Source organism: Acartia tonsa, chromosome 7 (genome assembly GCF_053477335.1).
Source record: "Acartia tonsa isolate MP-2025a chromosome 7, ASM5347733v1, whole genome shotgun sequence".
Lineage (NCBI taxonomy): Eukaryota > Metazoa > Arthropoda > Copepoda > Calanoida > Acartiidae > Acartia > Acartia tonsa.
Genome location: NC_137266.1, coordinates 31,711,707 through 31,739,268, shown reverse-complemented (window position 1 = coordinate 31,739,268; position 27,562 = coordinate 31,711,707). Strand labels below are relative to the sequence as shown.

The 27,562-nt window shown below is 31.1% G+C and overlaps 2 protein-coding genes across 4 annotated transcripts in view; both read right to left on the bottom strand.

Annotated features, from left to right (window-relative positions):
* The window catches only part of LOC145323576 (heterogeneous nuclear ribonucleoprotein K-like), a 156,733-nt gene that overhangs the window by 81,186 nt on the left and 47,985 nt on the right, over nucleotides 1-27,562 (bottom strand). The window contains exons 7-12 of one of the 3 annotated variants that reach the window (XM_080165951.1): nucleotides 27,407-27,557; nucleotides 27,016-27,195; nucleotides 25,791-25,834; nucleotides 25,464-25,544; nucleotides 25,288-25,342; nucleotides 24,741-25,131 (exon numbers count right to left, since the gene is read on the bottom strand). The exons of 1 other annotated variant lie outside the window; for it this stretch is intronic. In XM_080165951.1, coding sequence (XP_080022077.1) covers nucleotides 25,055-25,131; nucleotides 25,288-25,342; nucleotides 25,464-25,544; nucleotides 25,791-25,834; nucleotides 27,016-27,195; nucleotides 27,407-27,557 — 588 coding nt within the window. In that variant the 3' untranslated portion in view covers nucleotides 24,741-25,054. Of the gene's footprint in view, nucleotides 1-24,740; nucleotides 25,132-25,287; nucleotides 25,343-25,463; nucleotides 25,545-25,790; nucleotides 25,835-27,015; nucleotides 27,196-27,406; nucleotides 27,558-27,562 lie in introns of those variants that run through there. One more of the 3 variants, XM_080165952.1, reaches the window with a different exon arrangement.
* On the bottom strand, nucleotides 19,856-24,440 carry PCNA (Proliferating cell nuclear antigen). The gene is made up of 7 exons (XM_080165955.1): nucleotides 24,332-24,440; nucleotides 24,082-24,145; nucleotides 23,513-23,849; nucleotides 22,999-23,146; nucleotides 21,334-21,495; nucleotides 20,976-21,112; nucleotides 19,856-20,283 (listed from the first exon to the last, which is right to left on the bottom strand). The coding sequence occupies exons 3-7, from the start codon at nucleotides 23,692-23,694 to the stop codon at nucleotides 20,130-20,132; spliced, it is 783 nt and encodes a 260-aa protein (XP_080022081.1). The 5' UTR covers nucleotides 23,695-23,849; nucleotides 24,082-24,145; nucleotides 24,332-24,440; the 3' UTR covers nucleotides 19,856-20,129.

The following is a 27,562-nucleotide window of genomic DNA, read 5'->3' as shown; positions in this document are numbered from 1 at the left end:
GTAATTTAAAATAAATCTTCTTTTGTACTTTATAATCATATTTTTCTTTCATCTTTTTATATAGATATATGAATTATCTTCTATCTCTTTCTTATCTTCACTCTTCTGCCAGCAATATTATTAAAATAAATTTTAGAAAGAAAATAACAAAAATATCAGCCGCCAGCTCCTCTGAAAAACCGGTGGCTCTGAGCTAGTAATTAATAGAAGTTTTTCTTATTGTTTAAAGAATTTCAAATTTACATAAATAAACAAGGATGACAACATCCATAAAAGTGAAGCTCTGTAGGACAACCAACTTTTACACTTGTATAGTGTCAGAACTGAATAAGCAAAATGTATAAATGGAAACAGAATTTTAAGTAAATTTATTGCAAAACGGAATAAAAACAGGATACTGTTATGCTTCACTTCGCTTATATTATTGTACCTTATTGTAATAAAAATCAGCATTCCAAAAACAGAAGAATAGAATAATTATATCACATAAAAATTGTTGTTAAAAAGGTTAAAAATCAACATGTTTTAAATGGACGTACGGACTTTCTGGTAACGATTATAGAGTTCCTACGCTTTCTAAATCATACTTGTTAAAACTGTTATAGGAATCTAGATAAAAAATTTTAAATTAACAGGGCAATTCTAACTTGTTTAAATCAACAAAAAGAGCTAACTGTTCGTGACGGGCAAACGGACGGACCGACCCTTCTTAAAGAAAAACTTCGCTTTTTAAAAAATAGTGAAGAAAAGACATTAAAAATGGGGTAATGTAATAAAAATTTCCATTCATCTTATAAATTGAGCTTTTCTTAGCATAACAACCCATGGAATAATTTTTCTATCAATGTGAAAAGCAATATGTTCCAAATTCAATTTAATTCAAGTGCCAAAATCTTCATAGAGCAAAATATATTCTGAGATATTTACATTATAATATATTTTTTCCTAATAACGGAACTAACTCTATAAGAAATTTTTTCTCTCAAATGATTATGATTTAATTTTTTTGTTTGATCCTTCCATAGACTTAGGAAAATAATTGATATCTATAATACAAAGTAGCTTGATGTCTGTCCGTCTGAAGCTTAAGATCTCGGTAACCACTGAACCGATCAAATTCTACTCTTCAGGGTATATACCTATTGGTCCTGTGGTGGTTTTAAGCTATTTTCTTGGGTGGCGGGACACCCCCAACCCTTTTTATTTTTTATTTTTTTAAAAACTACCTCATGGGGCAAAGCCCCTAGAGGCTAGGGGAGAAGCAATACTAGCAATGACACTAATCCTTTTCAATAGCTTTTCATGTGATGTATATTTTTCATCTATCATATGGTTGAGCTTGTTTATTTGTCTCAACTGTGACTTTTTATTGTATATAAATAAAATTACAAGCTCTCCAAATTTTAAAAAGTTGGCAAAATATTATCCAAATTAATCTTAGCCTTATTTGCCTTTCTAACAAAAGCTTCCAAAGTAACATTAAAAATTGCGTACAGATTTTCATCGGCAATGATATTTTGTCTGACTACGAATGAGTGATATCATATTTCAATAATTTTCTTCCAATTCATTTTTTGTTGAACAGAGAGGAAAAACAGTAATATTTTTATAAAGAACAAAACCTGGAAATGAAAATTTGGAACTAGATAAAGATTAATGATTATATTTGATGAGTTATTAATGAGTTTAAAATTCTTCTGTGGTTGAAAGGAAATGGAATTAATCATGATTCATTACCAATATATTATATAATGGTAAAGTTTGTTCATAATTTTGGTTGATGAAAAGACAATTTGTATATCATGCCAAATAATTAAATAAATTATAAGCAAATATTTTTTTCATAGTTTAACTGAAGAATAACGTACAAAAAATCCTGCATTTCTTTATTTGCCAATTTTAAATATTTGCTATCCAATAAATACAATATCAATAAAAGCAAACATAAGATTAGCAAAATGCATTTTATATTCAAATAAAGGTTTCACTTTTTTCATTAAATAATCTTCAAATAGGCGTGCGCAGGGCACTTTTCCTAAGGAGAGAAGCATTTCTAATTTTAATTTTGCCCTCCCCTGAAATCCAAGTTATCAAATATTTATATAAATTTAAAAAGAACAGTATCAAAAGCTCGAAATAAATCAAATTAAGATGTTTTAAGATATAATCATTTGGATTTCATTCCTAAACCTTAACAAAAGAGCCAAAATACTCTCTTGATGTTGTTCTTATTATATGAGATTAATCCCACCGAGTATATCATACAAAGAACAATTTCAGGTTATATTTGCATGGAAAATTATACATGCGTTTTGTATAAGCAGAAAACTAATCTTTTTTAAACGTTCCTAGTGACGTGTTTTAGAATTTTTTACTGGTATCACAATCAAGCTACAAAAGATAAAAACGGAGAAACTTTCTAAAGATAAACTAACTTGATGTTGCATATTATGATGTACGGTAGCAGCTGGTATTTGGATAAAGTCGATTCTAGCAAAAATTTTTCTGTGAACTGCACCAAATTTAGACATAAACCAATTGGATATATCTAAATCATTAAACTGCTAAACCTTTAGAAAAAAACAGGGTTTCGGATCCGCATTGATTTTATGCGGATCCGGATCCGGATCCTCAAAATTTGGTCAGTGCGGATCCTACTGGATCCGGATCCGGATCTTAGACAATAAAAATAAAATCACCAAATTTTTCAAAAAAATTTTATTCTTTATTTCAAAGTCAAAAATACTTTTAATTTTCAAGTCTGAACCTAAACCTTAAAGATTGGCTCTCATCAAGAGAATGTCTGAGATTTTATATAAATTTAGGTAGATTTTTCCATTTTTTCCGCATTTTTTGGAGTCTAAGGATCCGGATCCGGATCCTTGGACTCAAAAATATGCGGATCCTTGCGGATCCGGATCCAAATCCGGAACCCTGGAAAAAAACTAAACATAACATTGAATAGTACACAAAACAAAATTTAAGGAATGTTGAAATATTTCATTTCCTTATTTGAAAGTTAAATGATTAAACAATTTTAACAATATAATTTCTCTACTTGATTAAATAAAAGTTTAATATTTTTTTGTATTTTCCCTAACATTGTTTACCCTTTGTCGAAGCCATCCACCCCATTATCAAGTTTCCAAGAAAAAATGCACATAAAAGTTCACTCCTTAAATGTTTATGTTCTTTCCAGAAATATAGTTTAGCATTTCCACTATAATTTAAATAGCGTAAACTTTATTTTTCAACATCAAAATATAAATCAAATTCTTAGCCCTTATTAGGCGACCCTTCTAAGACACTTAACTGCTTTAATATTGATTATAATATTTAGCAGCTTAAGTATACATATTTGACATCAGATGTATAGTTTTAATTAATAAATTTTCTTGGCGTTGCTACAAAAGACTAACTCTACAAAAGACCAACGCCGACAAAAGACCAACTCGACAAAAGACCAATACCTACAAAAGACCAACGCCTACAAAAGACCAACAAATATATATTGTTATATAAACATAAAATTTATTAATAAAGTAATACATTATCAATCCATGGCCGCAGCGCTCAGCCCCCTTGCCTATAACCTAACCTAACCTTACCTAAATATTGTAAAAAAAATATTGAAAAGAAGTTGTATCAACTTTTTTGCTTTTTATTAAGATAGCTAGCCGGTTCTTTCAGTAAGTAGTAGATGTAAAATTTTTCATAGAATTCAGATATGCAATCGGTTTTTTTGTAGACCTCTTATTTTTCAAGTAATTTAAGTTTTTTTAAAAAATAATTAAGTCGGTTTTAAGGTACTAAAACGCAACAAAATAAAAGAAGAAAATGGCCAGTATGAACAAAAATAGTAAGATCTTTAATTTGACACCTTACTTTTAAAATTCTGTTGAGTAATTATTGAAAAAATCTATTTTTTTAACCTCGGTTTAATAAAAACTTTAGACCTAAATATTTTCTCAAACAGACATAAAAAACATGGGTTCATATATACCTTTAGAATCAGAAAAATATTACGAATCTATTCTAAGCAAAATTGAAAAAGTTTTATAAAACTATTATAAAAAAATAAGTTTATTTTAAGAATCATAATTTTCGGCTTTAAAGGGTTAGCTTGAACCAAACCTGAACAAAACCTAAACAAAAGACAATGCAATGTAGCAGATATTTTTTAAACACAAGAAACAATAATGTATTTTTAACTGCATTGTTTTGAAGTTTATAAACAGACTGATGCATATTTGTTCATAATTTTTCATTCTTTACATGTTCTTTAACCCTTACAGATCGGGGGGGGGGGGGGGTCATATTGACCCCCCCCTCTGTTTTTTCAATGTCATTTTTTTTGTAGGTAAGATAGAGAGTTGTGACTTCATGACTTTTTAAGTTTAGTAATTATACGTCGGCAAGAGTTGATCTTATAAGGATATCTGGTCTGTGTCGGTCGTGGCGTCCGGTCAAAGTCGGTTAGGTGAAACCAAATTTAGAAAAAATTCTAAATAAATCTTAATTTCTACATTATGACTTTTGTTTATAAGGTAGAAACCTAAAATTTTTTTGGTGAATACTTAGATATCAATGACCTTCTGAGAAAAGTGGTGTTATGACCGTTTGACCGCTCCCTGACCGACTTTATGACCGATTTTTGTCCGGCTTTTACTACAGACATATATCATGAATATCGTGGCTTCTATTACAGCTAGAGGCCTAAAATTTTTTTGGTAAATCCTTGAGCAACAGTAAACAGATAAAAATATTAATTGGAGCCGCCAACCGCCGTTTTACCGCCGTAACCGCCGAAAATGGCGGTTTCCGTTATTTGCCGTTTTTCGGCGATGATCTGAAAAAGTAATTTTTTTGTTATGAAAAATAAAAGTTCGTCCTAAAATTTGGTCATCCTAGCTGCAAAATTGGCCGCTCTACAGCTGTTTTAATATTTAGCGGCTGGCCGCTAAAAAGCGGCTAAGGAGCGGTCTGACTGCTATGACTAGAAAAAGTAATTTTCTCTAAAAATACACATGAACCACCAGAAAAAAATTTTATGTCTCTAACTGTAACAGGAGCCGAGATAGAGGGGGGGGGTCAATATGACCCCCCCCCCCCGATCTATTAAGGTGGGAATAGGGGCCCGATCTGTAAGGGTTAATATCACTATATTTATTGTAGTATCTATTGTATATATTGTATGAACGTTCTCCTTTTTTTCTGGCAATTCTATAGGTTAATTTTATAGATTAAGCTTCCCGATTCGTCAATTTTTGCGATTTGTGATTGGCTAGTTTAGTAGTTACAATTCTTAAAATAAACTTTTTATTTTTTCTATTTTTTATTACAATTTTTTAAAACTTTTTCAATTTCGCTTAGAATGGATTCATATTATTTTTCTCATTCTAATGGTATATATGAACCCATATTTTTTATGTCTGTATGAGAAAATATTTAGGTTTAATGTTTTGATTAAACCGAGGTTAAAAAAATAGATTTTTTCAATAATTACTCAACAGAATTTTAAAAGTAAGGTGTCAAATTAAAGATCTTACTATTTTTGTTCATACTGGCCATTTTCTTCTTTTATTTTGTTGCGTTTTAGTACCTTAAAACCGACTTAATTATTTTTTTTAAAAACTTAAATTACTTAAAAAATAAGAGGTCTACAAAAAAAACCGATTGCATATCTAAATTCTATGAAAAATTTTACATCTACTACTTACTGAAAGAACCGGCTAGCTATCTTAAATAAAAAGCAAAAAAGTTGATACAACTTCTTTGAAGAAAAAAATCTACCAACCACTTTTTGTAAATCCACGAAATTCTAAACTATAATTAAGTTAATGCACATTAAACATTCATATATTATTACATATAGGTTAGGTTAGGTTAGGTTATAGGCAAGGGGGCCGAGATCTGCGGCCATGACCTTCTAGCATTACGATTATTTGTAGTCGTTGGTCTTTTGTAGAACCGACTAGTTGGTCTTTTGTAGGCGTTGGTCTTTTGTAGAGTTGGTCTTTTGTAGCAACGCCTTTATTTAACTTTTAGAAAGTTTAGTCAAATCTGATCACATATCTTTATCAAAAAGCAGTATTAAACTTATCTTATTGAAATATGTTTGTTCTGTAAAACCAAATTTCATTGGGAACTAAAAAAGGCAAGTGAATGGAGTAAAAATTCATACTAATAAATCTACTATGTTTATCATTCTATACCTATATGAGCGACAACTTTTTCTATTTTTTACCTTATAAAATATTTTCCACTAATTTTTTATAAAACGGCTTGATTTATTGCATCAAGATCCATGACAGATCTATATAGGAAATAAACGTCTATAAATGAGCTCGAGTCTTCCAATAGTAGAGTGTTTAATACTCATAGTGCTCTAATAATCCTAATTCAACTCTCATTGACCAAAGCAATAAGACCTTTATTCTATTTGTTTATAGAATGAATTAAGTTTTTCACTTCATGTTGATATTTGAATAACATTGAAGTATTTAATCTTCATTTTATAAAAAAAACATGCATTCATAATAAAGTAAATTTAAATTCGATTGTGGCGACACTTCCTTTGTGTGTTCAAATATTAAAACTAAAATTTCAATCATATTAACCCTTTGGTGATGGTAATTTGAAAAAAAATATAATTGAAAAAATCTTTTAGTTAGTAATGGCGGGGGAGGAGAATTGATTTATTGAGAAATATATATGTACTTATAGAAAACTAGCAAATAGCAAGCCAACTCTAGTTATTATATACCAATAACTAAATGTGAAACTAAAAACATATCCTATACTCTTTGTATAAATAATTTTCTCGTATTCATTTGAATCCGGTGGATAGGAACCGGTTCTCATGAATACGAAAAAACTATGTCTAGCATCGTATTATATCCAGTTTTCTACGAATATAGAAATGTACAATCACAAGATTAAAACTAGTTTTTTTAGCCGGTGCCTTCGGCACCACAGGGCTAAAAAAACTAGTTTTAATCTTATAATTGTACATTCTATATCCGCGGAAAGCCGTTTATAATACGATACGAGAAATAACTATTAAATGATGATATTATATCAAATATATCTTATCTTGTGTGAAAATTATGATATTAAGATAATATACGGTAGAGTATAAGATTATAATAATGTTGATGTAGTTTAGTTGAATTAACTTGACCCAAGTTTATCCCCTTCTTACTTTCTTATCTCTTTGGATAGAAAAAAAAAGAATAAACTCACATAAACTTGTGTTTATAGAAAACAACCATTGTAAGATATTTTTTCTCACAAAGTAACGACAAGTTTTAAACTATACTCAATAAAGGGGTAGTTGCACGAAATGCATTTGAACTTGAATTTAGTGAACCATAAATTTTTTCCTGTTTCTTGGTTTAAACTATCTTTATAGGGCATATATTTGAAAAAAATTCAATTTTCTATTACGTAGTTTTAAAAATATCAAGACTGAAATCGTGACTTTTACCTTCACAAATTAGACATTTTTTGACATAACTTAAAGTCAGTCTGGTGAAAGTTTATTTTTATTTCTAATATCTTCATAGGAAAACAATATATATCTCATATTGTACAAAAAAAAAAAAATTTAAAGCCTCACTTCTACAAGTTTCCCCAACTCGTTAATAGCACTTCGTAAGATCTATAAAAATCTCCGACAAGGTCTAAATATTTTAGAATAGGTGCCAATTAGAAGAGTAGTTGGGAGAAACCAAAAATATGTCCCCTTATAGATGTTGCCAAAGGTTAACAAACGTTGTTGCAATTTGTCATAATACAATCATGCAGCCTTTCTTGATATATGCCCTTATTAGAGGGAGATTTGATAGTGAGTCATTGCGCCAGTAAGTGATGCGGATAGTTATAGAAATGCTACGCATCTAAAAAAATTAACCTATGATTTGTTATTTAGCGACAGTGAGCATTGAGCAGGCTATCCCATGCCGTCTTTTCCTTCCAAAACTATTGGGATAGAATATTGTATTTCTGTGACATTGTTTGGTCACAATCCTAAATGGAATCTCTTTTGTTCCTCATTTCATATAAAGAAAAATAGTTCCTTGTGGAGAAATAATTCTGAAAGTTTTTTTTTATGTATTAAGTTATCTAAACGTGACCAGATTTTGTTTACAAACATAGAATTATAGAAAACCATTTAGAAAAATGAGATCTAAAATATAGACTTAACAAGAATTTTATTTGTCTGCAAGATTGATAGCTTGTGCTTATGTTTTGTAAAATTGTGTGCGCTAGTATTTATGTCAAGTTTATATAAAATGTTATCTAAAAATACTCAAAACACACAGCACACCATTAGTAAATGAATTCTTACATAACCTTACATATTAAAGTAATACTTTTATATTTTTGTGCATTATGTAATCTTTTGGGCAAATTATATTTATTTTCATTGCTTTGGATCTTGTGTTCTTAAATACATGCTAAGAATGCAAAGTGCTTGTTAAGTTTCTAAACTCCCAACATTCAAATTCAATTGATCTTCCAGCATTTGGTCAAATAAATAATTGAATCTCTGTAGGTGAGGTAAAGAACAAGCATAATCTTAATTTACTTTAAGTAAGGTAGTTAAATTTCTTTATTGCTCAATGAGCAATGCTCATATTCCGTATCTTTTTCAGTATATATAGAATTGTTCACAGAAAGATAAACCTAGAGTCTCGGACCAAAAAAAACAAGGGAAATAGGACATTATTTTTACCTTCATTTCTAATAAACCACAAAACATGTATTAACAAAATCCTCAAGACAAATTTTTGGCTCAATCTATTTACACCTCTCATTTCATTATCCATGTAATTTCTTTTTAGTGGTAGCAAAACTAATCTACAATTTTTTCGTCCGACAACTAATCTACTAAGAAAAATAATAAAAGTTTAAAAACAAACAAGAACGAATATGTTCAATGTTAGCAAGGCAGCTAAAAAAAGAAAAGAAAATTTGGATAAAATAAGTAAGAGAAGAAACTTTCATAGTAAGAATTTATAAAAAAAACTTTATCAACAAGATAAGATACATATATGTATGTAAAGCTAAAATTTATTTTAAAGTAAAATTCAACGTATTATAGCAAAAAATATATTGTGTTGTATTTTAGTATCCTTGTTTTTTCCATGTCTTAATCCCATTACGGAAAATAGCTAAAGAAAAACAAATAAAGGCTTTCAGACACTATGTATTTATAAATTCCACTTCTAGAGACAATCAATTTTATTGTTTGTTAGAGTATATTCAATTCTATTTTATAAGTCTTTTCTCCGCTGTGCTATATACTAGCGTCTACGCATATAGCTTCAAGAAATATAACAGAAATAAACTAGCCTTCAAATTTTAAAAATTTTTCTAGAAATTAAAAATCGACAGTTTATATAATACAAACTTACAGTTCTTTATCTCTTTATACTAAAACCAAAAGTTAGATCAAAGGGACAGATACCCTTTTCACTATGGCTATTGACAAAGAGTCTGCTTAAAAATGAATAAATTAATAATTTATATATAAGTGAAATAAGAATTTAGCTGGAATAACAGATAGCCTCAAAGATATACATATCTTAAAAGGGAGAACGTAGATGAGAATACCTCCATTTATGTGACTCAACTTATAAATTAGCATTGACATATGTTTAGCTAAAAATATGATTTAGGTTATATAGGCCCTAACCCCTATCCCCCCTCTCTCGTACATCCTTGATATATATTCGTTTAATTACACTCACAAACAATCACAACAACATCCATAAGTAGGAAAGCAGAAGAATATTTAAAAAGAAAACAAACTTCACATAGAGTAGCTTAAAGATTGTTAATCAGGACAATTTGATAAATATTTTCACAAGCAATTCCATTTAAGGAATAAAGCTACCTGCACCTTTACTCATAAACATTGCGACAAATAGAAATTAAACTATTGTACCTATTAAGAGCCTATTCACTTTTTAAATCATACAAAAACGGCTGTGTTATGCTAAGTTTTTGATACTATTAGCAACTAAAAACTTTAAAATCCTGCCGACATGGATGTTTTGTGCTCAAAGATGCTCCATGAGGCTCTATAAGGATGGTAATATTGATAAAAAAAAACAGGTGTAACTCAAATAGCAGCTCAGAAAATCCTATTTCCACAATAGTGTTGCATTTATACACAAAGTTAGTCATAAAGTAGCTTCCCTACTATTATTTCACTATTGTTTTCACCCATTTACAGTTATTACTTTAATCGTATATCCAATGTTTCCAAAGCAAATAACTATCACTTTGCTCATTCGACATTTTTAAAAATTCTCTTTAGAGTTTTATGTGCTTCCGTCCATTATCCTACGCAGACTACATAAAATCTGGGAATGTATGAGAGAATCTCCGTTTAAACACCGAGAAAAATTCCCCCGCACCTCGATAAGTTTTTTGTTGCCTCTTTAATACATATACCTCATCAGATATTCCCCTTTTCTTGTGTTCACTTATTCTTATGGGTTTTAGGTTTGCCTTTATAATACACAACAGTATATCTATTTATTGGGTTGTGCCATCAACAGACTATTTAGTTTCCAACTTATTTACTTCTTTGGATATATAACAGAATCACTTCTTTTTAAAATGCGAAGCTTTTCTACATATAATTTGAGTTGGTCCGCCCTAACGTCTGTAACGATTAGCTCTTTTCGTTAATTTAGACATGTTAGAATTGTCCTGTAGATTTCAAGCTTTGCATGATGATTCCTATAACAATAAAGTACGATTTAGGAAGTGTAGCAACTCTAATCGTTTTCAGAAAGTCCTTACACACTATTTTTTTTACTTTTTTTGAATACAAATATTGGCATGATATAATTATCCTATTCATTTGATTACTGTAATTATTCTATATAATCAAATCCTAAAAATGTCCTTTTACTGTATTCTGTAATTACGTAATTTTGCAACAAATTTATATACAATTTTGATTAGTCTCCAAAATCGATGTTCTGCTTTTCTTAAGTTGTGACACTCTACAAGAATTATTGCTCGTTTGTCCTTCCCTCTGATTTTAGTGCTTTGGTTTATGATTGTTGTCCTCCTTGTTTAACAGCGAAACCAATACATAATTATATTTGCTCCATTTGCTTTTTTAAATTTAGGCATGTTTTAATTGTCCCATCAATTTTAAACTTTCATGATGATTCCTGTAACAGTTAGGCAAGATTTATAAAGCGTTGCAACTCTATCATCGTTACCAGCCTCTACGCCTATTTAAAACCTGCTGATTTTTAACTTTTATTAAAAAATTTAGAAAATTGGACCATAAACATCAAAGATATATGGAAATCAATAAAAAAAAGTTGAAAGCAGTCGAACAGTCACAAATGTTTTATAGGTTCCAGAACAAACGCAGGAGTCCCAAACGTCGGAGTGGATAAACGCAGGAGTGTTAAAATATTAATTTAAAGTAAGTATTTCTATACAGGTTAGGTTAGGTTAAGATTTGAATATACAAATAAGAAACCCCCAGGAGTTAGACATTTAAAAAACCTAAAATATGGTTTAAAATAGGTTAGATTAGGTTAAGTGTCCACTCCTGCGTTTGTCCACTCCGAAACTTGGGACTCCTGCGTTTATCCACTCCGACACTTGGGACTGCGTTTGTCCTATGACCGTATTATACTTAAATAAACTCCATTTTACTGGGAGTGTTGTCACAAGAATTCAGAGAACTAACTTTCATAGCAGCTGAGTAAATCTCATTTTCCCCATAGCGTTATGAACTAACGGACAGACTGAAAAGATTCATATTCTCTTAATATTGGAAAATCAGCAAAATAGAAATGTTGCAAATTTTGTTTCTAATCACTACATTTTTTATATCAGGGCCCCGTATTCAACTCTTGAATCAAGTTTGCATTTTTTTAAGCGAAGCTTTTTTTACAATTAGGGTCAGTCTGTCCGCCCGTAACAGAAAGCTCTTTTCAACTTTGCATTATAATTCCTATAACATTTAGGAATGATTTAGAAAGCGTGGCAATTCTATTAACGTTACCAGAAAGTTACATGATGATCTTTATCTTTTTTGCCAAGAACTTTTGAATGGTATTAAATAGTCCTATTCATCTGATTTTTAAAATAATGGTTCCTAGGACAACAAGGTATAATATTTTAAGCAAATCCTACCAATGAAGGTATGTACTTTTACTGTATCTGTATTTACTCAATTTTGCAAAAAAAATGTATTTAATATTTAAATTTGTTCTATTGTCTTCGTCTTTCTTTGAGGGAGTAAAGCTACTGTATGTCACATAACTACTATTTTTAAGGCAGAGGGGGGAATTCTTTCTCTAAAGAGAAGGCATTTGTAAAACCCTGTACACGCCTCTGTTTTAAATATTTTGTAAAGGTTACAGACACGATTTATAGTTTTTATAGTTGTTCTTTCAGGGCATATGATATCTCTTTTAAGGAATATATCCTTAAATATACAAAGGAATTATCCAAAGCTTCCCTGTTAACTTAGTTTTACCAGTTCAGCTTTTAAAAAAATCAAACAAAGTCTATATAAAATTATGTTTCTAAGACGTCTTCTGAACGACTGTTTTAGGTAATGCAAACGGCCTTTTTTATACTTGATTAATGTTACTTTGACTAAATAATAACATTTATTAATACATGTGCTTTATTTGGAAGAAAATAAAACCTGTTTTTAATCAGACTTGCTTAGCTTTTATGAATATGCAAAAAGCTGAAAACATTACAAATATGCTGTCAAATTGTTTACATTAGAAAATTAAATTATTTGTGTCTGTTTTCCCCATTGTAAAAACCTTCAAATTTGTTGTCAAAGTCCGAAAGACAAAACATTATTATGACAAAAAGAAATGAAAAATAAACAAAATACATCCTCGTATTGTCCAACGAGGCTTAGAACATATTGAGAGAATAGGTTTTAACATAGCTGTGCAACAATAAAATATAAAATTTAACTTTGAGTTTAATAAAAGGATTCTAACCTTTAACTACTTAAGGTTCTTTTTTATATAAATTAGCAGCTTCGGTCCGAGAGGGAGCTAGTGAAGAAATTCTCATACATCACCTCATATTTAAGTTTTGTTTAAAAGATAAGAAAGTGTTTTAATAAATGGTATAGACAATCCAGAAAATAATAAATAATTTAAAGAGAAGTACAAAATGCTGACAATAAAGTATATAACATTAAAAGTAAATTGCAGAGTAGCCTCACTATTCTGCTAATATTATGCACTAGGTTGGAGGCAGGAATTTGACAAAAATTATATTTTCAGGTTGACCGACTTACTGGGTCATATTTTGTGCAACTTGTAATTTTTACTCGAGTAGTTATTGTGTGCAAAGTAACAGGGTTATTTAAATTCAATTTTATTTTATATAGGTATTTACATTTTCATATTTTTATGTTTGCTCTTTATAAAAAGTAAAAGAATAGAGGGGGCATGGGCTATATTTAACTCTGCCCATTAAGGGCGGGGACCCAGTCTCGATTTTGTATTGAAATCAGCTATAAGCGTAGGGAATATAAACAAAGCCGAGTCCCATCGATAACAAAAAGTAATTTGCTAGCAGACGAAGAGGGTCTCCACCACTTTGGACAGTTCGTTGTTTGAATTATACATCTATACATATATATTTAATGCCCTTGTAGCCTTTCAAATCACGTCGATTAACATTTAGGAATAAATTACGTTTACCACTAGAGTTTGTTTCTCCATTAGGTTAGGTTTAAAAGAATAGGCAAAATTAAAGCTTACTTGAGAGTGAGATTTGCAACCAAATTGACCCAAAGAACAAAATCTGAAAAATACACATATCTAATGTTTTGATAAAGCATTTCGTATCTGTTGCTATAATTAACCTTGAAAATCAATTCATACAATGCTTAAAGTTTACAAAGTCAACAAATAACTGCTCTAAGATTTTTACGACAAATCCCACTCTTCCCTTCCTTTTAGAATAGCTAATCAAGTCATTGTTAACAATAATGTATGCAAAATAGTTTTTAGTACGTAGTATAGGTGCATTTTTTTAGTGTTCATATTTCAAATTATAATTCTTTTCAAACTGAGCTACTCTAAGATAAACTTTATCCAGGTTTAATTCGAAAATTCTGCCTGTTTTAAGTGTCCTGGTAATTGAATTCCTACATGATTAAAAAACTCTCTTATGCCACTAACAATAGACTCATTTGTAACAGTGCTACTTTGATGGTTGCAATCATCTTTGTTTTTATTAGAGAAGCAAAAGCAATATAAAATGCATCAGAAGAAATGACAATGTATTATTTTATATAAATTTCTAAAGAGTGTTAATGATAAAAAATATTTTATTTTACATGAAAAATCTGATAGCCTTAATTTTGCCTGCACGTGCAAATCTTTGAAATGGATGGATGAATTTAATCTTGGTGTGGAACTATGAAATCTAGAATTTAGATAAATTAACAAGCTAGAGTTAGAATTCATTTTCATTTTTTTAGAAGAAAAGGTCTACTTAAAACCAGAGGAGTGTAGAAGGGGATGTCAAAATAAGGGAGTTGGATAGTGATCCACTCCCCTAGGTGTCCACCCCCTTTGACAAGGGCCTACACAGCCCTAAAACTTCCAAGGGTGAGTGTCAAAGTAAAAAAGTCACAACCCCATTTAATCTTATTGGCAAAAATATTTGCACACTTCTCGTGTCCATTTACGAGTTGAAGGAAGCTTTTTTTCTTTTGAGTATGTTGATTAGGAAGAAAGTGGTCCTCTAGGGGGGGTATCCAACCCATTAACAATAAAATTGCACCCCCCCCCCTTTTGTTGTCTGAATTACAAAATTTAAAAATCTTCGAGCCCCCGGCCAAAACCCTCTGCCTTAAATATTTTTCAATAACTAATAAAGTGTAAAAAGCATTTTTGAACTAGTCACTTAAAGAAATATCAAAATTGGATTATTCCAAAGATTTAAATTTTTTGTTTTCTTAATAAATAAACTGGCACTAACCTTAGTGACCTTTAACTGCCCACAGGCAATGACCTGGTTAAAGTCCTATATGTTGCATTTAGTAATTACCATTGTTGTTTTATCTATATTAAATAGTTATATGAAATAAAAAAAGATTGCTGATGTAAAGACATTCAAGAATTAAACATAAAGAAATTATATTGCCATCTAAAATCACCATAAAATTAATAAAAACTAACTAAAAACATGAATGACAACATCAATAAGTAGCGAAGCACTAAAAATGTACAAGTAGAGCATTTGTAAAAATCAAGAATGAATTTACTGGATAAATAAACACAAAACCTATTTTTATTTTGTATGGTGACTGACAGACCAACGGTCAAAGTAAAATTACATACTGGATGCTCCGACCGCCATGGATGTTTTATAGTTTATTGTGCTTTTTATTGATGGGAATGTTGTCAAAAAGTTTCAGCCTTCTATCTTTAAAAGCAGCTGAGACAATCACGTTTCCCCATATCCGTGTCTAACGGACAGACGAACATTTGGAATTATAGAGTTGCTTCGCTACTAAAAAGAACTATTCTCCTATCCCTATCATAGACAAAGGTAGTTTTTTTTTGGTAACTTACTTAGATTGACGGAGTGACAGCCGTACAAAAAAACAGAATGCCCTAATGTAGCCAAAGTTAGACGAATAGACATAGGAATGACAGGATGCGGACGCAGTATTGTCCTAGATTGATAGGAACTATATTCTTTTCGGGACACCGTGTAAATCATCTAATGTGTAAATAACCAACCAACAGACAGACAATTTTTTTGGAAACCATACAAATGACGAAAAATATTTTTGGAATAAGTGGAAGAAGTAAAAACTAGATGCCTTTTTACAAAAAGGCATAAAGAAAAATTTCAAATGTCACTAAAAAATCCTTTAACATTGGACAAATCTTACAAATTAATAAAAAAAAAACTTCTACCTTCCTTTATGTACAGACGTTGTGACGTACTATGTCCAATCATAAAAAGTTACCAATATTAAAACATACCAATAACTTCCACATGCAAAAATAATAAATATATGATAAAATTGTCATTAGATTAGAGAAATATTTTAGGCACTTTTAAACTTCACTTAAATAACAAAGTTAAATAGGTAACCTGTTTTCTTTCAGTTCACTAAGAAATAATCGTGTGTTGTGTTTACTATAAAATGGTTACACTTAAACTAAGCGCAAATTTTGTGTGGAAAGGGTATACCATGATATCCAATCTTTTGTATTAACCCTTAAACATAAATAAATTACGCGGGATACTCTATCAACGACGGTGCTTTATTAATGTAAATTAAACAGGATTAGATAAGCCTAACAATACATTTCGTTCTTGCGCTGTAAATACGTGCGCACACAGTATGATACAGGGTGCGGCAGTCAAATGTCAAGAAACTTTTTCTTTACCAAAAACAACATTTTTAATGAAAATCAAAACTGGGTCTATCGTTCATGTGGAAGTTAAGTATACATTTAATCAATGTAATCGCTGTTGGCCTGAATATGGCCTCTGATCCGAAAGCATGTCTTCTCGGCATGTCCCTGTTCATGGAGCGGAATACCTCCAATTGATGGAAGTCATAAGGGAGGCCTTGGTGGTATGGGGATGTCTATTAACAAGTGTTTCGATATACGCCCCCACAAAATAGTCCAAAGAATTGAGGTCTGTTGAATTAAGAAGCCTCAAATCCTTACATCGAAACAGTTCTCAATTAACCACTCCATGGAGTTTTTTTTACACACTCTGGACTTAGTAAGGCCCTCCTTCATACTTTACCTCGCCTTGACGACAAACTCAGTGTCCCTAAACGTCCTGGAGGTGCCCTCGTTATTGGGGACCATCTGGATGGTGGCATCAATGTCCCAGGTGTCCTCTAGCTTCTTGTGGACACTATAAACAGTCGGTTTTAATTGTTTAATTCGAGATTCCACCGCCATTATTAACCGAAAGCAGTGATTACGACGGACCTCAGAAGCTGCTTGTCCCACTTTTAGCTGATTTATCCTCTTAGGAAAGGGCCATGTTGGAAATTAAACAAAACATCGTGTTTAGACATACCAATCTTTCGTTCAGTGTGTACAACTTTATTTTTGATATTTTCATCATTTATCTATTTGGCTGCCGCACCCTGTATGTGCAATAACATTATTTCCCCTTCTTTAAAATAGCAAAGCTTTTCTATAATTACATAGAGTCGGTCCGTCCGTATAGGTTAGCATTTTTCGTTAATTTAGACATGTTAAAATTGTCCTATCAATTTCAATCTTTGCATAATGATTCCCAAAACAGTTAAGTACGATTCAGAAAGCGTAGCAACTCTACAATCATTACCAGAATGCCCGTACGTCAATTTTAAACAAGTTCATTTTTAACAACAGTTTTTTAAGTGATAAAATCATCCGATTGATCTAATTTTTAGAGTACTGATTCCTATTAAAATAAGATACAATATTATAATCGAAGCATCTCTATAATCAAGTTCCAAAAATGTCAGTATGTCCTTAAACAGTATTCGGTGTTTCAAGAAGTTTTTTAACAAAGAAGTTGTATCAACTTTTTTGCTTTTTATTTAAGATAGCTAGCCGGTCCTTTCAGTAAGTAGTAGATGTAAAATTTTTCATAGAATTCAGATATGCAATCGGTTTTTTTGTAGACCTCTTATTTTTTAAGTAATTTAAGTTTTTTTAAAAAATAATTAAGTCGGTTTTAAGGTACTAAAACGCAACAAAATAAAAGAAGAAAATGGCCAGTATGAACAAAAATAGTAAGATCTTTAATTTGACACCTTACTTTTAAAATTCTGTTGAGTAATTATTGAAAAAATCTATTTTTTTAACCTCGGTTTAATAAAAACTTTAGACCTAAATATTTTCTCAAACAGACATAAAAAACATGGGTTCATGTATATCTTTAGAATCAGAAAAATATTACGAATCTATTCTAAGCAAAATTGAAAAAGTTTTATAAAACTATAATAAAAAAAATAAGTTTATTTTAAGAATCATAATTTTCGGCTTTAAAGGGTTAGCTTGAACCAAACCTGAACAAAACCTAAACAAAAGACAATGCAATGTAGCAGATATTTTTTAAACACAAGAAACAATAATGTATTTTTAACTGCATTGTTTTGAAGTTTATAAACAGACTGATGCATATTTGTTCATAATTTTTCATTCTTTACATGTTCTTTAATATCACTATATTTATTGTAGTATCTATTGTATACATTGTATGAACGTTCTCCTTTTTTTCTGGCAATTCTATAGGTTAATTTTATAGATTAAGCTTCCCGATTCATCAATTTTTGCAATTTGTGATTGGCTAGTTTAGTAGTTACAATTCTTAAAATAACTTTTTTATTTTTTCTATTTTTTATTACAATTTTTTTAAACTTTTTCAATTTTGCTTACAATGGATTCATATTATTTTTCTCATTCTAATGGTATATATGAACCCATATTTTTTATGTCTGTATGAGAAAATATTTAGGTTTAATGTTTTGATTAAACCGAGGTTAAAAAAATAGATTTTTTCAACAATTACTCAACAGAATTTTAAAAGTAAGGTGTCAAATTAAAGATCTTACTATTTTTGTTTATACTGGCTATTTTCTTCTTTTATTTTGTTGCGTTTTAGTACCTTAAAACCGACTTAATTATTTTTTTAAAAAACTTAAATTACTTAAAAAATAAGAGGTCTACAAAAAAACCGATTGCATATCTGAATTCTATGAAAAATTTTACATCTACTACTTACTGAAAGGACCGGCTAGCTATCTTAAATAAAAAGCAAAAAAGTTGATACAACTTCTTTACGTATAATTTTGTCAAAACTTTTATATTAATATTTTGTATATTCAGTTTTGAAACTATGCAAGACTTAATGTTTGTCTGTCTTACCGTTTTAGAGCTTCGCTTTTATGGATGTTGTCATCCTTGCTAGAATAAAAATTTGTATTACATCATGGTATAATGTTGGTTGAATGCGAAGCATCTCTATAATCAAGTAAAACTTAAATTGCTTACAATTCAGTTTAGACTCGTTTTCTGCTTATTCAGTTTAGATACTTGTTTGTTTGTCCTACCATTCAAGAGCTTTGCTTTTATGGATCTTGTCATCCTTGTTTTCCTTTATTTTTATGCCGATTTGATTATGATTTCAAACAGATTCGCTTCTGTTTGGCGTAATCGTTCTATAACTTTAATATAATATTTCTCCTATTAGATTTTACATGTCTACGTCGTAAGGAACTATTAAATTCCATAAACTCTTGAGCCAGGAGTGTAGGGGACATTGGGATGTTTATTACACTAGTTCCCAAAGTTTTAAATAACATTTTCTTATTCGTTGACCAAATTTTTGGGGGGAATTTGGACAGGTTGGTTCATTAACTCGAGTGTCCACACATTTCAACAACTAATTGTAATTTATAGGAGTAATTTTGTGTATATTAGCGGTGATGTTAAAGATGGTCTCATGTGCTTCTATGTCAGATGCGCAACATTATAGGACAGAGTAAGGAGAATGCCTTGGCCTACAGAGGCGCAACTCATAGCCATGCATAGTTAGGACTTCCAGACATGGTCGTGCAATCCGAGTTCGTTGTCGTATTATTGAACTATTACCCCCAGGTGTTTTGACAGAAAAGAAGAGATTATGGCTCCTCTTAACGTTAAAGTGTCAAGGACTGCAACTCCGCCTGTATGAGGTAATTGATAGGTAATGTATGTGTGTGTTTAATCACAAGTGAATTACCGACAAATCGACCGAACTTGGACAATGACATGAAGAAAAGTTTAGTAAAAAATACAAAGAATTAGTTTTATCAAAATATATTTCAGGTACTCATATCAAAATAAAATTATAATTGTAATGCCACATTAAATACTTTCATTAATTTTCTATGAATATCACATATTGGTAAATTTGCTACACCTGAATGTACATATAAAAAAAAATTTTAAACTTTTACCTAATAGATTTAAATCTTTTAAAATAAACTCTGTTAACAAGTTTTGTTAGCAGCATTTATATAAGCGTTGAGGGTTGGGTTTTAAAAAATCTGATAGAGGAATAAAAATATTCTCGTATTAATTGTCTTCATCCTCAATCTTGGGAGCCAGATAGTAGCGAACATGACCAATCTCTCCAATATTGTACTCAACCACCAGAGGAACCTCTGGAGACATGGAAAGACAGACCTGGCTGGACAGCACAGAGGCCTTTGTGAACATGTTCAGATACCTACAATAAACATTTCTGGTAAATAACTAATATACACAAAGAAACAAGAAAAAGTCTTTAGTGAAGGTGTTAGAAAGTATAGCTAAAGCTATAAAGTTAGTTGTTTGATAATATCCACAGCATCAGAAAGAAGATGCTTCTATAACTACTAGTGATGGGAATCCGGATCCGGAATCCGAATCCGGAATCCGCCCAATTTTCGGCCTATTTTGGAATCCGAATCCGGAATCCGTTTTTTATAGCGGATTCCGGATTCTAAATTGGTAGGCTAAAATTACCGTCTTGAGTTTTTTCTTACAACTCCCTCTTAAATTTTTTTGTACATAACAAATTTTAATAATTACTAATGTGATGTAAATGTTTAACAATTTAACACTTTAAACAAATCAAGGCTTCAACCAAGTAACATAGTGTTAAATTAATGAAAAAAGCTATACCTCTGTGACGGACGGCCTTTTAAAATACTGCTAGAATCCGGAATCCGAATCCGGAATCCGCCAAAAATAAATATCCGGAATCCACAAGAATCCGTCACTTTTTTTGACGGATTCCTTCAGAATCCGGAATCCGAATCCGGCCCAAAAATTCGACGGATTCCCATCCCTAATAACTACCCAACCCAAAAATGAGTTAAAGTTAGACGTGAGTGACAGCCTGATTTAGAACATAAAGTTGCATTCTAATATTCGTACCTGCAGGCAAAAGCTAGCGTAACAGGCTCTTGCATCTCAATTGTGACAGCTTCCTCCTCCTTGTCAACACTGCTGTTCTGAGCTATCTTGATATTTCCAACTCCAATATCACCAGCAGCTGAGAATTTTACTCCTTCCTGCCAAAATATAACTTTTTTTTTTGTGGTAAAAGATTCATAAAGTGGTCATTTATTAACGTATTTTCCGTGATGATAAGTGTAACCGTTTAGTTATATGCTCCTAAAAGTCAAATTGCTCTCAATTATGAACTTTTAAAATATGAATATTTCCTCCTCAGCTTACTTAAATTTTTGGCAAACTAAGTTTTAAACTATATATTTTAATATAATTATCCAACCTTGGTAACACTGATAACCAAGCTATCACCAAACTGAGAAAGATCACGGATAACTCTCTGGAACTCCGAGCTTGGCATCTTGACAACGGCAGCATAATCTGTCTCTGGGATACCCAGATGCTCTGCGTCCAGATTCATCAACTTCATCTCGTAATCAGATACCTGAACAGTAAACAAAGGGTAAACATTTCAAAGGGATAGTTTCATGAAGTGCATTAAAAAAAAAATAGTGAACCGTAAGTTTTTTTCTATTTTAAATAACGTAGTAGTGCATAATATAAAGTTATTGATCAAAATTAAAAGATTTGACCAATGATTTTCCTTAAAAAATGAGTTTTTCATTTTTATTTTCAACTTTGTGCATGTTATATATGGCGAAAACTTTTTTGTCATAAATACAACTTTAGATAGCATTTACTAGTTAATAGAACTTTAAACTTTTTAAACAACAAAATACACATAACAACAAAGAATGACCAATAAAATATTTAGTATAGTACTTAGAGTAGTGTTCTTTTTATATGTCTCAATAGAATATATCAGGCATTGGATAGATATGATTGTGATAAAGAATTTTAACATTGACCTGACCGAACTTTTTTTTTGACAATATCTAAAAAAGTTAGTGATTTGCAACATAAATTACATGAGAATGGTCTTTTTATATATATATATATGTTGTATGGTTAGTTGGTATTTCCGCGTGAGATAATGTGTATATTGTAAGTAAACCGGACGGTTTTCTTTATTTTTAAAAAGAATCTCTAGAAAACCTGTCCTATAATGAACCGGATGTTATTTTTTATGTTTTTTAAGTAACTTGTCCCAAGGGGAACCCCTTTTTTATAACTCTTGTGAAATATGTGGAATAGGATTCTCTGATATTGGTGTTTTGGCTATACATATTTGGAAAAAATAGACCATTCTCATGTAATTTATGTGGCAAATCACTTTAACTTTTTTAGATATTGTCAAATAAAAAAAGTTTGGTCTGGTCAATGTTAAAAATTCTTTAACATTTAATCATATCTATCCAATGCCTAATATATTCTACTAAGACATATAAAAGTTCACTACTCTAAGTACCTTAACTCTTTAAATACACTTCGTAGAACTATCCCTTTAGGATGTTAAAATATATCTCATTTCTAATGCAAATAATTTAGTAATTAACTTAACAGATGAATTTTATTTAGAATGATAAAATCTTCTTGTTGCTGTGCAAATTGTTGACATTAATGTCATTGAATTCATGGAAAAAGAGACAAGACAATGGAAAATTTAATTTTAAAGTTATAGCTCAACAAGATTTATAAAGAAAATTTCCATGAATTTAGTAATAGGAAATTTTATTTACCGGCATTATGTGCTACTTCCTAAAATCCTAGGAATTGGCCTAAATTAGCAAAGTTGCAGCCGAATTAAACTCTAAGTCAACCTATTAGAATCAAAGGCCTTAAATAAGTAAAAATAATCAAAGATAAACTTAGCTTACCAACTCAGCCAGTAGTCAGTAAATTAAAGTTTCCTCTTATATTACATAAGCCAAACAGGAACAACTAATATGTAGGAATTTTTAATACTGTTTAATACTGAGAATGTAAGAAATGGGATGTTTTATATACCTTAGCCTATAGATTTTGTTATTTGAAAAGATTGATTTACCTTATCCTGGTTGGGAGACTCGAACATGAAGGTGACAGTATCAGCATTATCCTGAGCCTTCAAAGTAATAATATCATCATTGCTGGCACATTTCAGGATCTTGGACATCGAAGTAAGATTCATTCCCATTGATAATTGACGGTCACATCTAAAATAAAATACAAACCTTATATAAAAGTAACAGGATCTAAGTGCGTCTGACTTACCGTAAGAATCCCTAACCGCTGGACCGATAAGGTTCTCGTTTACAATGTAGTTTATTAAAGGTCCTGGGAAGGTTTATAACTATTTGGGGGAGGGTACCCCCAATCTGCCCTCAAAAGAAATCGCCCCTATAAACAAATACCAGCAACTAAAAATATTAAGATCAAGTTTCTTGACGGGATACTCCAGGATATCTTATTTTGATGCATCTCTTAACTAACTAATTGCAAGACCTTTATATATATAATATATGTGTCGGTCAACTGATATTTTTATGACGCAGTGTTAGGCCGATATTCAAGGCTTTTACCTGAACTTATCAAATCCATCAGCTCTTAAGGTAACAGAGACAAGAGACACGTGGCTGTTGTCCATTGCTTGTAGCTGGATGCCAGTATCAGAACAGTCCCAAGTAGCCTCATTGAGTAGCTCCTTCACTGATTCCAAAAGCTTTTTCAACAAGCTACCCTGAACTAGACGTGCCTCAAACATTTTGATGTAGAATAAAGTCTGAAATATATAGTATTACTAAAATAAGAAAATGTTCAATAAAAAGATAAACTAAGGCACCATATTTAAATACACAAAATCTTATATGAGGTAGGTATATTGGTGCTGCTCTTTCTTAAACTTCTTGTGATAACTTCCTGAAAATGAGAGAATAATTACTGATAATCTGTGAAAAACGAGAAACGAATATAAATAACAAAATGCTAAAACACAAAAGCATATCTATTTCATATATTAAACAAATAAATGATGAATTTTAATTCCATGAGTTCATAATAATGTGATTTATAACTATATACTTTTGCTTTTGAACACAACAAAACACTTAATGCAGTATAAATAAAATGCTTTAAATGTCTTAAAAATTACCTTCAACTTATTTTAGTCTAAGTAACCCATTAGTATTCCTTGGAGATGTCATCGAATTATCCACCTAAACATTGACAAATATTAGATTTCAACAGCATTGATTTGTACACAACTTTGGGCTGTATTTTCTTTTATTATTCCACAATACTATATTGATATTGAACTTTAGATTGGCATGAATTAAATAATCAACATAATAATCTTGAAAAATTGGCTTTATTTTAAGCAAATGTTGGAAGATAAAACTTACTGTTTGGGAGGGGTTGAGTGGGAGGGACCGCATTGAACTGGGAGGGTTCCAGGTTTTCATTGGGAGGGTCCAAATTGATCAAGAACAGATTCCATTGGGAGGGCTTCAGATAAAAAAAATTTGTTCAAATTTAATTTAGGTTTCATCATTTGATTGGGAGTGTTTTTTTAGGATATTCCACATTGACTTGGCAGAGTTCATGTTGGGAGGGTCTCACTTTATAGAAATGATCACAATGGAGAGTTTTTGCTTTTCAAAGCACATCACCATATGGGAGGGTTCATCATGTTGAAGAGAGTCCAATTTAGGGAGGGTTCCATTTTCAATATGGCATTTTTTAGTTCATTCAATAACCGGGAGGGAACAATATCTGCCATTCTTGAAAATATTATTAAACCTGGGAGGGTTATTTCTGAAAAAAAGGTCATTGAGGTGAAAATATTATGAGGTGACCTAATTTTATACAACACACAATCAATTATCAAAAGAAGTTCAATAATAATAAATGATTAACTTATGATAAAAAACGCACAAAAATTTAAGAAATGAAAACAATATACAATCCCTAAATGGTCTCATATGAGAGAGATCATAGGATAAACAAAAAAAATAATCTAGTACTCAATATAAATGAGTACCATTGTGCAGAAGGAACAACACTAATGTGAAGTTGTCTTTACAGGACTATACAGAACAGAACTCAGATGCGGTAAGTTGTCAGGTTTACATTCCCCCACTTCCAAACTCATTCACAGCTCTCTGCAGCATGTGCTTAGCTTTTTCAGTCGATTCCTGGTCGCCTAAACATAGTATAAGAAATTATAACTATATTTCCTAACTTTAAGTTTTTTAAAATAATATGTTTATATAAGAAAAAAAGATTTTAAATACCTATTAATTTAATTAGATAAAATGCTTAGTTTAAAGTGCAAGAATAGTTGAGATGTAGAAATTACCTGAAACTGTGATTGTTCTGTGGTCTTCTTCAGGATTGCTAATATTAATTTGGGCCTGAAAAAATTATAATTAAATTTTAGACCAAATCTTACTTGATATTTATCTAAATATATCTTGTATAAAGCTGATTGATATCATAATAGATTTTAAATATCGATTAATTTGTAAAACCTACCCCAGAGTCGCTTCTAATTTTTCTGATCCTCTGTCCACCAATACCAATAATAGCACCAGCCAAATCTTTCTCGATCAATGTCTAAAAATATGTTTAATTTACATTTAATTATATATCTAATTCGGTACTTAATTGCACAGCTTCACTATGTTTGATGGAACACTATACCATAGAAAATTAATTCAAAGCTAAGATATAAACAACTGATAAACCATTTGAGATGAAGTCTTTAGGTAAAATTTTTTTGCTGATTTTTTAAACTAGAAGCTATTGGTTACATGAATTTTATTTTATTCTGCGTTTATTAGTTTATTTAAGAAACTTTACCTTAAATGTTCCTGATTCCTCTTCTTCAAACTCTAACTTAGGACCTGTGCAGAAATAAATATTAACACTTAGCAACTACATACAATACAAACAAAGACTATAGATAGGCGTTATCCTAGTTTATTACTTAAGAAAAAGCTCTCCGTGGTACGTTTACATCCATATATTTATCCCTTTCCCTTTTGTACTCTCCCTTTTTGTTTAGGAATTGCTAAAATGCTCTCAAATTTCCCTTTTGCGTTTATTTTATTTTTACTATGCAATGTTGTTTAAATATAATATAAAGGGTGTTAAAATAAAAACCAATCGCTTCACTTTTTTTAATATAAACCTTAAAGTTTTGGTCTAAAATTAATAAAAAAAAAATAATACAATTCATGCCCAAGCAATGACAATGAGAAAACAATACTGAATTTTGAATCTACTTACCCTTCCAGAGCCCTAGAGCTTAAGACCTAACCCTTGCAGAGAAATTTGCCCTACGCCGAAAGTGCATATTTTATTACAAATTTGTCTTTTTAAAAACCAATCGCTCACAATTTGAACCCCCATAAGTACTTAGAATCTTGTAGATAGACCCAATAATGTTTGGAGTTTTTGATGGGACATGTAAAGACCTTTCTTTAGACACCTTAACAAGGTTTCTAACACAATTTTAACCAATTTGGCATCAAAAAGAATGACCTGGCAATCAACAAGAACTAGGAATAGACAGAGCCGTCATGCCTCCAAGTTGGATGGGAATGTCTTTTTTATGTCAAATTGGCATAGATTGAGTTAGAAACCTTGTTAAGGTGTCTAAAGAAAGGTCTTTACATGCCCCATAAAAAAACTCAATTCATTATGGGGTCCATCTCCAAGATTTGAAGTAATTATGGTGGTTCAAATTGTGAACGATCGGTTATTTTTTTAACACCCTTTTTATTATATTTATACTAGCGGCTATGCCCCTAGATTTTAGATTTTAAAAGAAAAAGTAAAAAAAAAATTTTTTTTGGGGGGGAATAATTTTTTTCTAGGGCGATTTCTCTTAGGAGGGTGGTGGTACCCTCCCCCAAAATAGTTATAAACCTTTCCGTGACCTATGAGAAGCTACCCTGTTAAGGACAACCCGATCTGTTCAACGGTTAGCGAGATCCTTCGGAACAAACACACAAACATCCTGTTAATTTAGTATTAGGATACCTATGTAAAGAGTTATAATTGTCCTAATAAAAAATCTTACCAACTCCATTTCTATTTCCACCGCCAAACGCATCATAGCTTCCCCCATTTCCAAATCCACTAGGACCACCAAAGTGACCAAAGCCACCCCTCATGCCACCAAATCCCCGCCTTGCGGGACCATCAAAGTAATCATCCTGGAACCCACCACCACGACCAAATCCACCTGGGGGCATAAAAGCTAAAGATAAATAAAAGTTACAAAACTCATAACAATTAAGAGAATTGGGGGCCTCACAAATTATAATTTTAAGTGATTGTTGGCAACCGTCTTACCATGAATGCTTGAAATATGAAAAAAATGAGGTCATAAGATATTTTTATTTTCCGTGATAATGAATCTTATTAAAAGCTTTCTATGCACTAATAATTTCGCTGAAAATGAACATTACCTCCGCGTCCCATTCCCATTCCTCTGGGTCCCCCACGTCCCATTGGTGGTCCACCTCTACCTCCCTTTGGTCCACGGGCACTTCCGAACCCCCCATACTCATTCGAGAAAAAGGGGTCGAAGTTTTCGGGGTCATAAATGCTCTCATTTGCCTGAA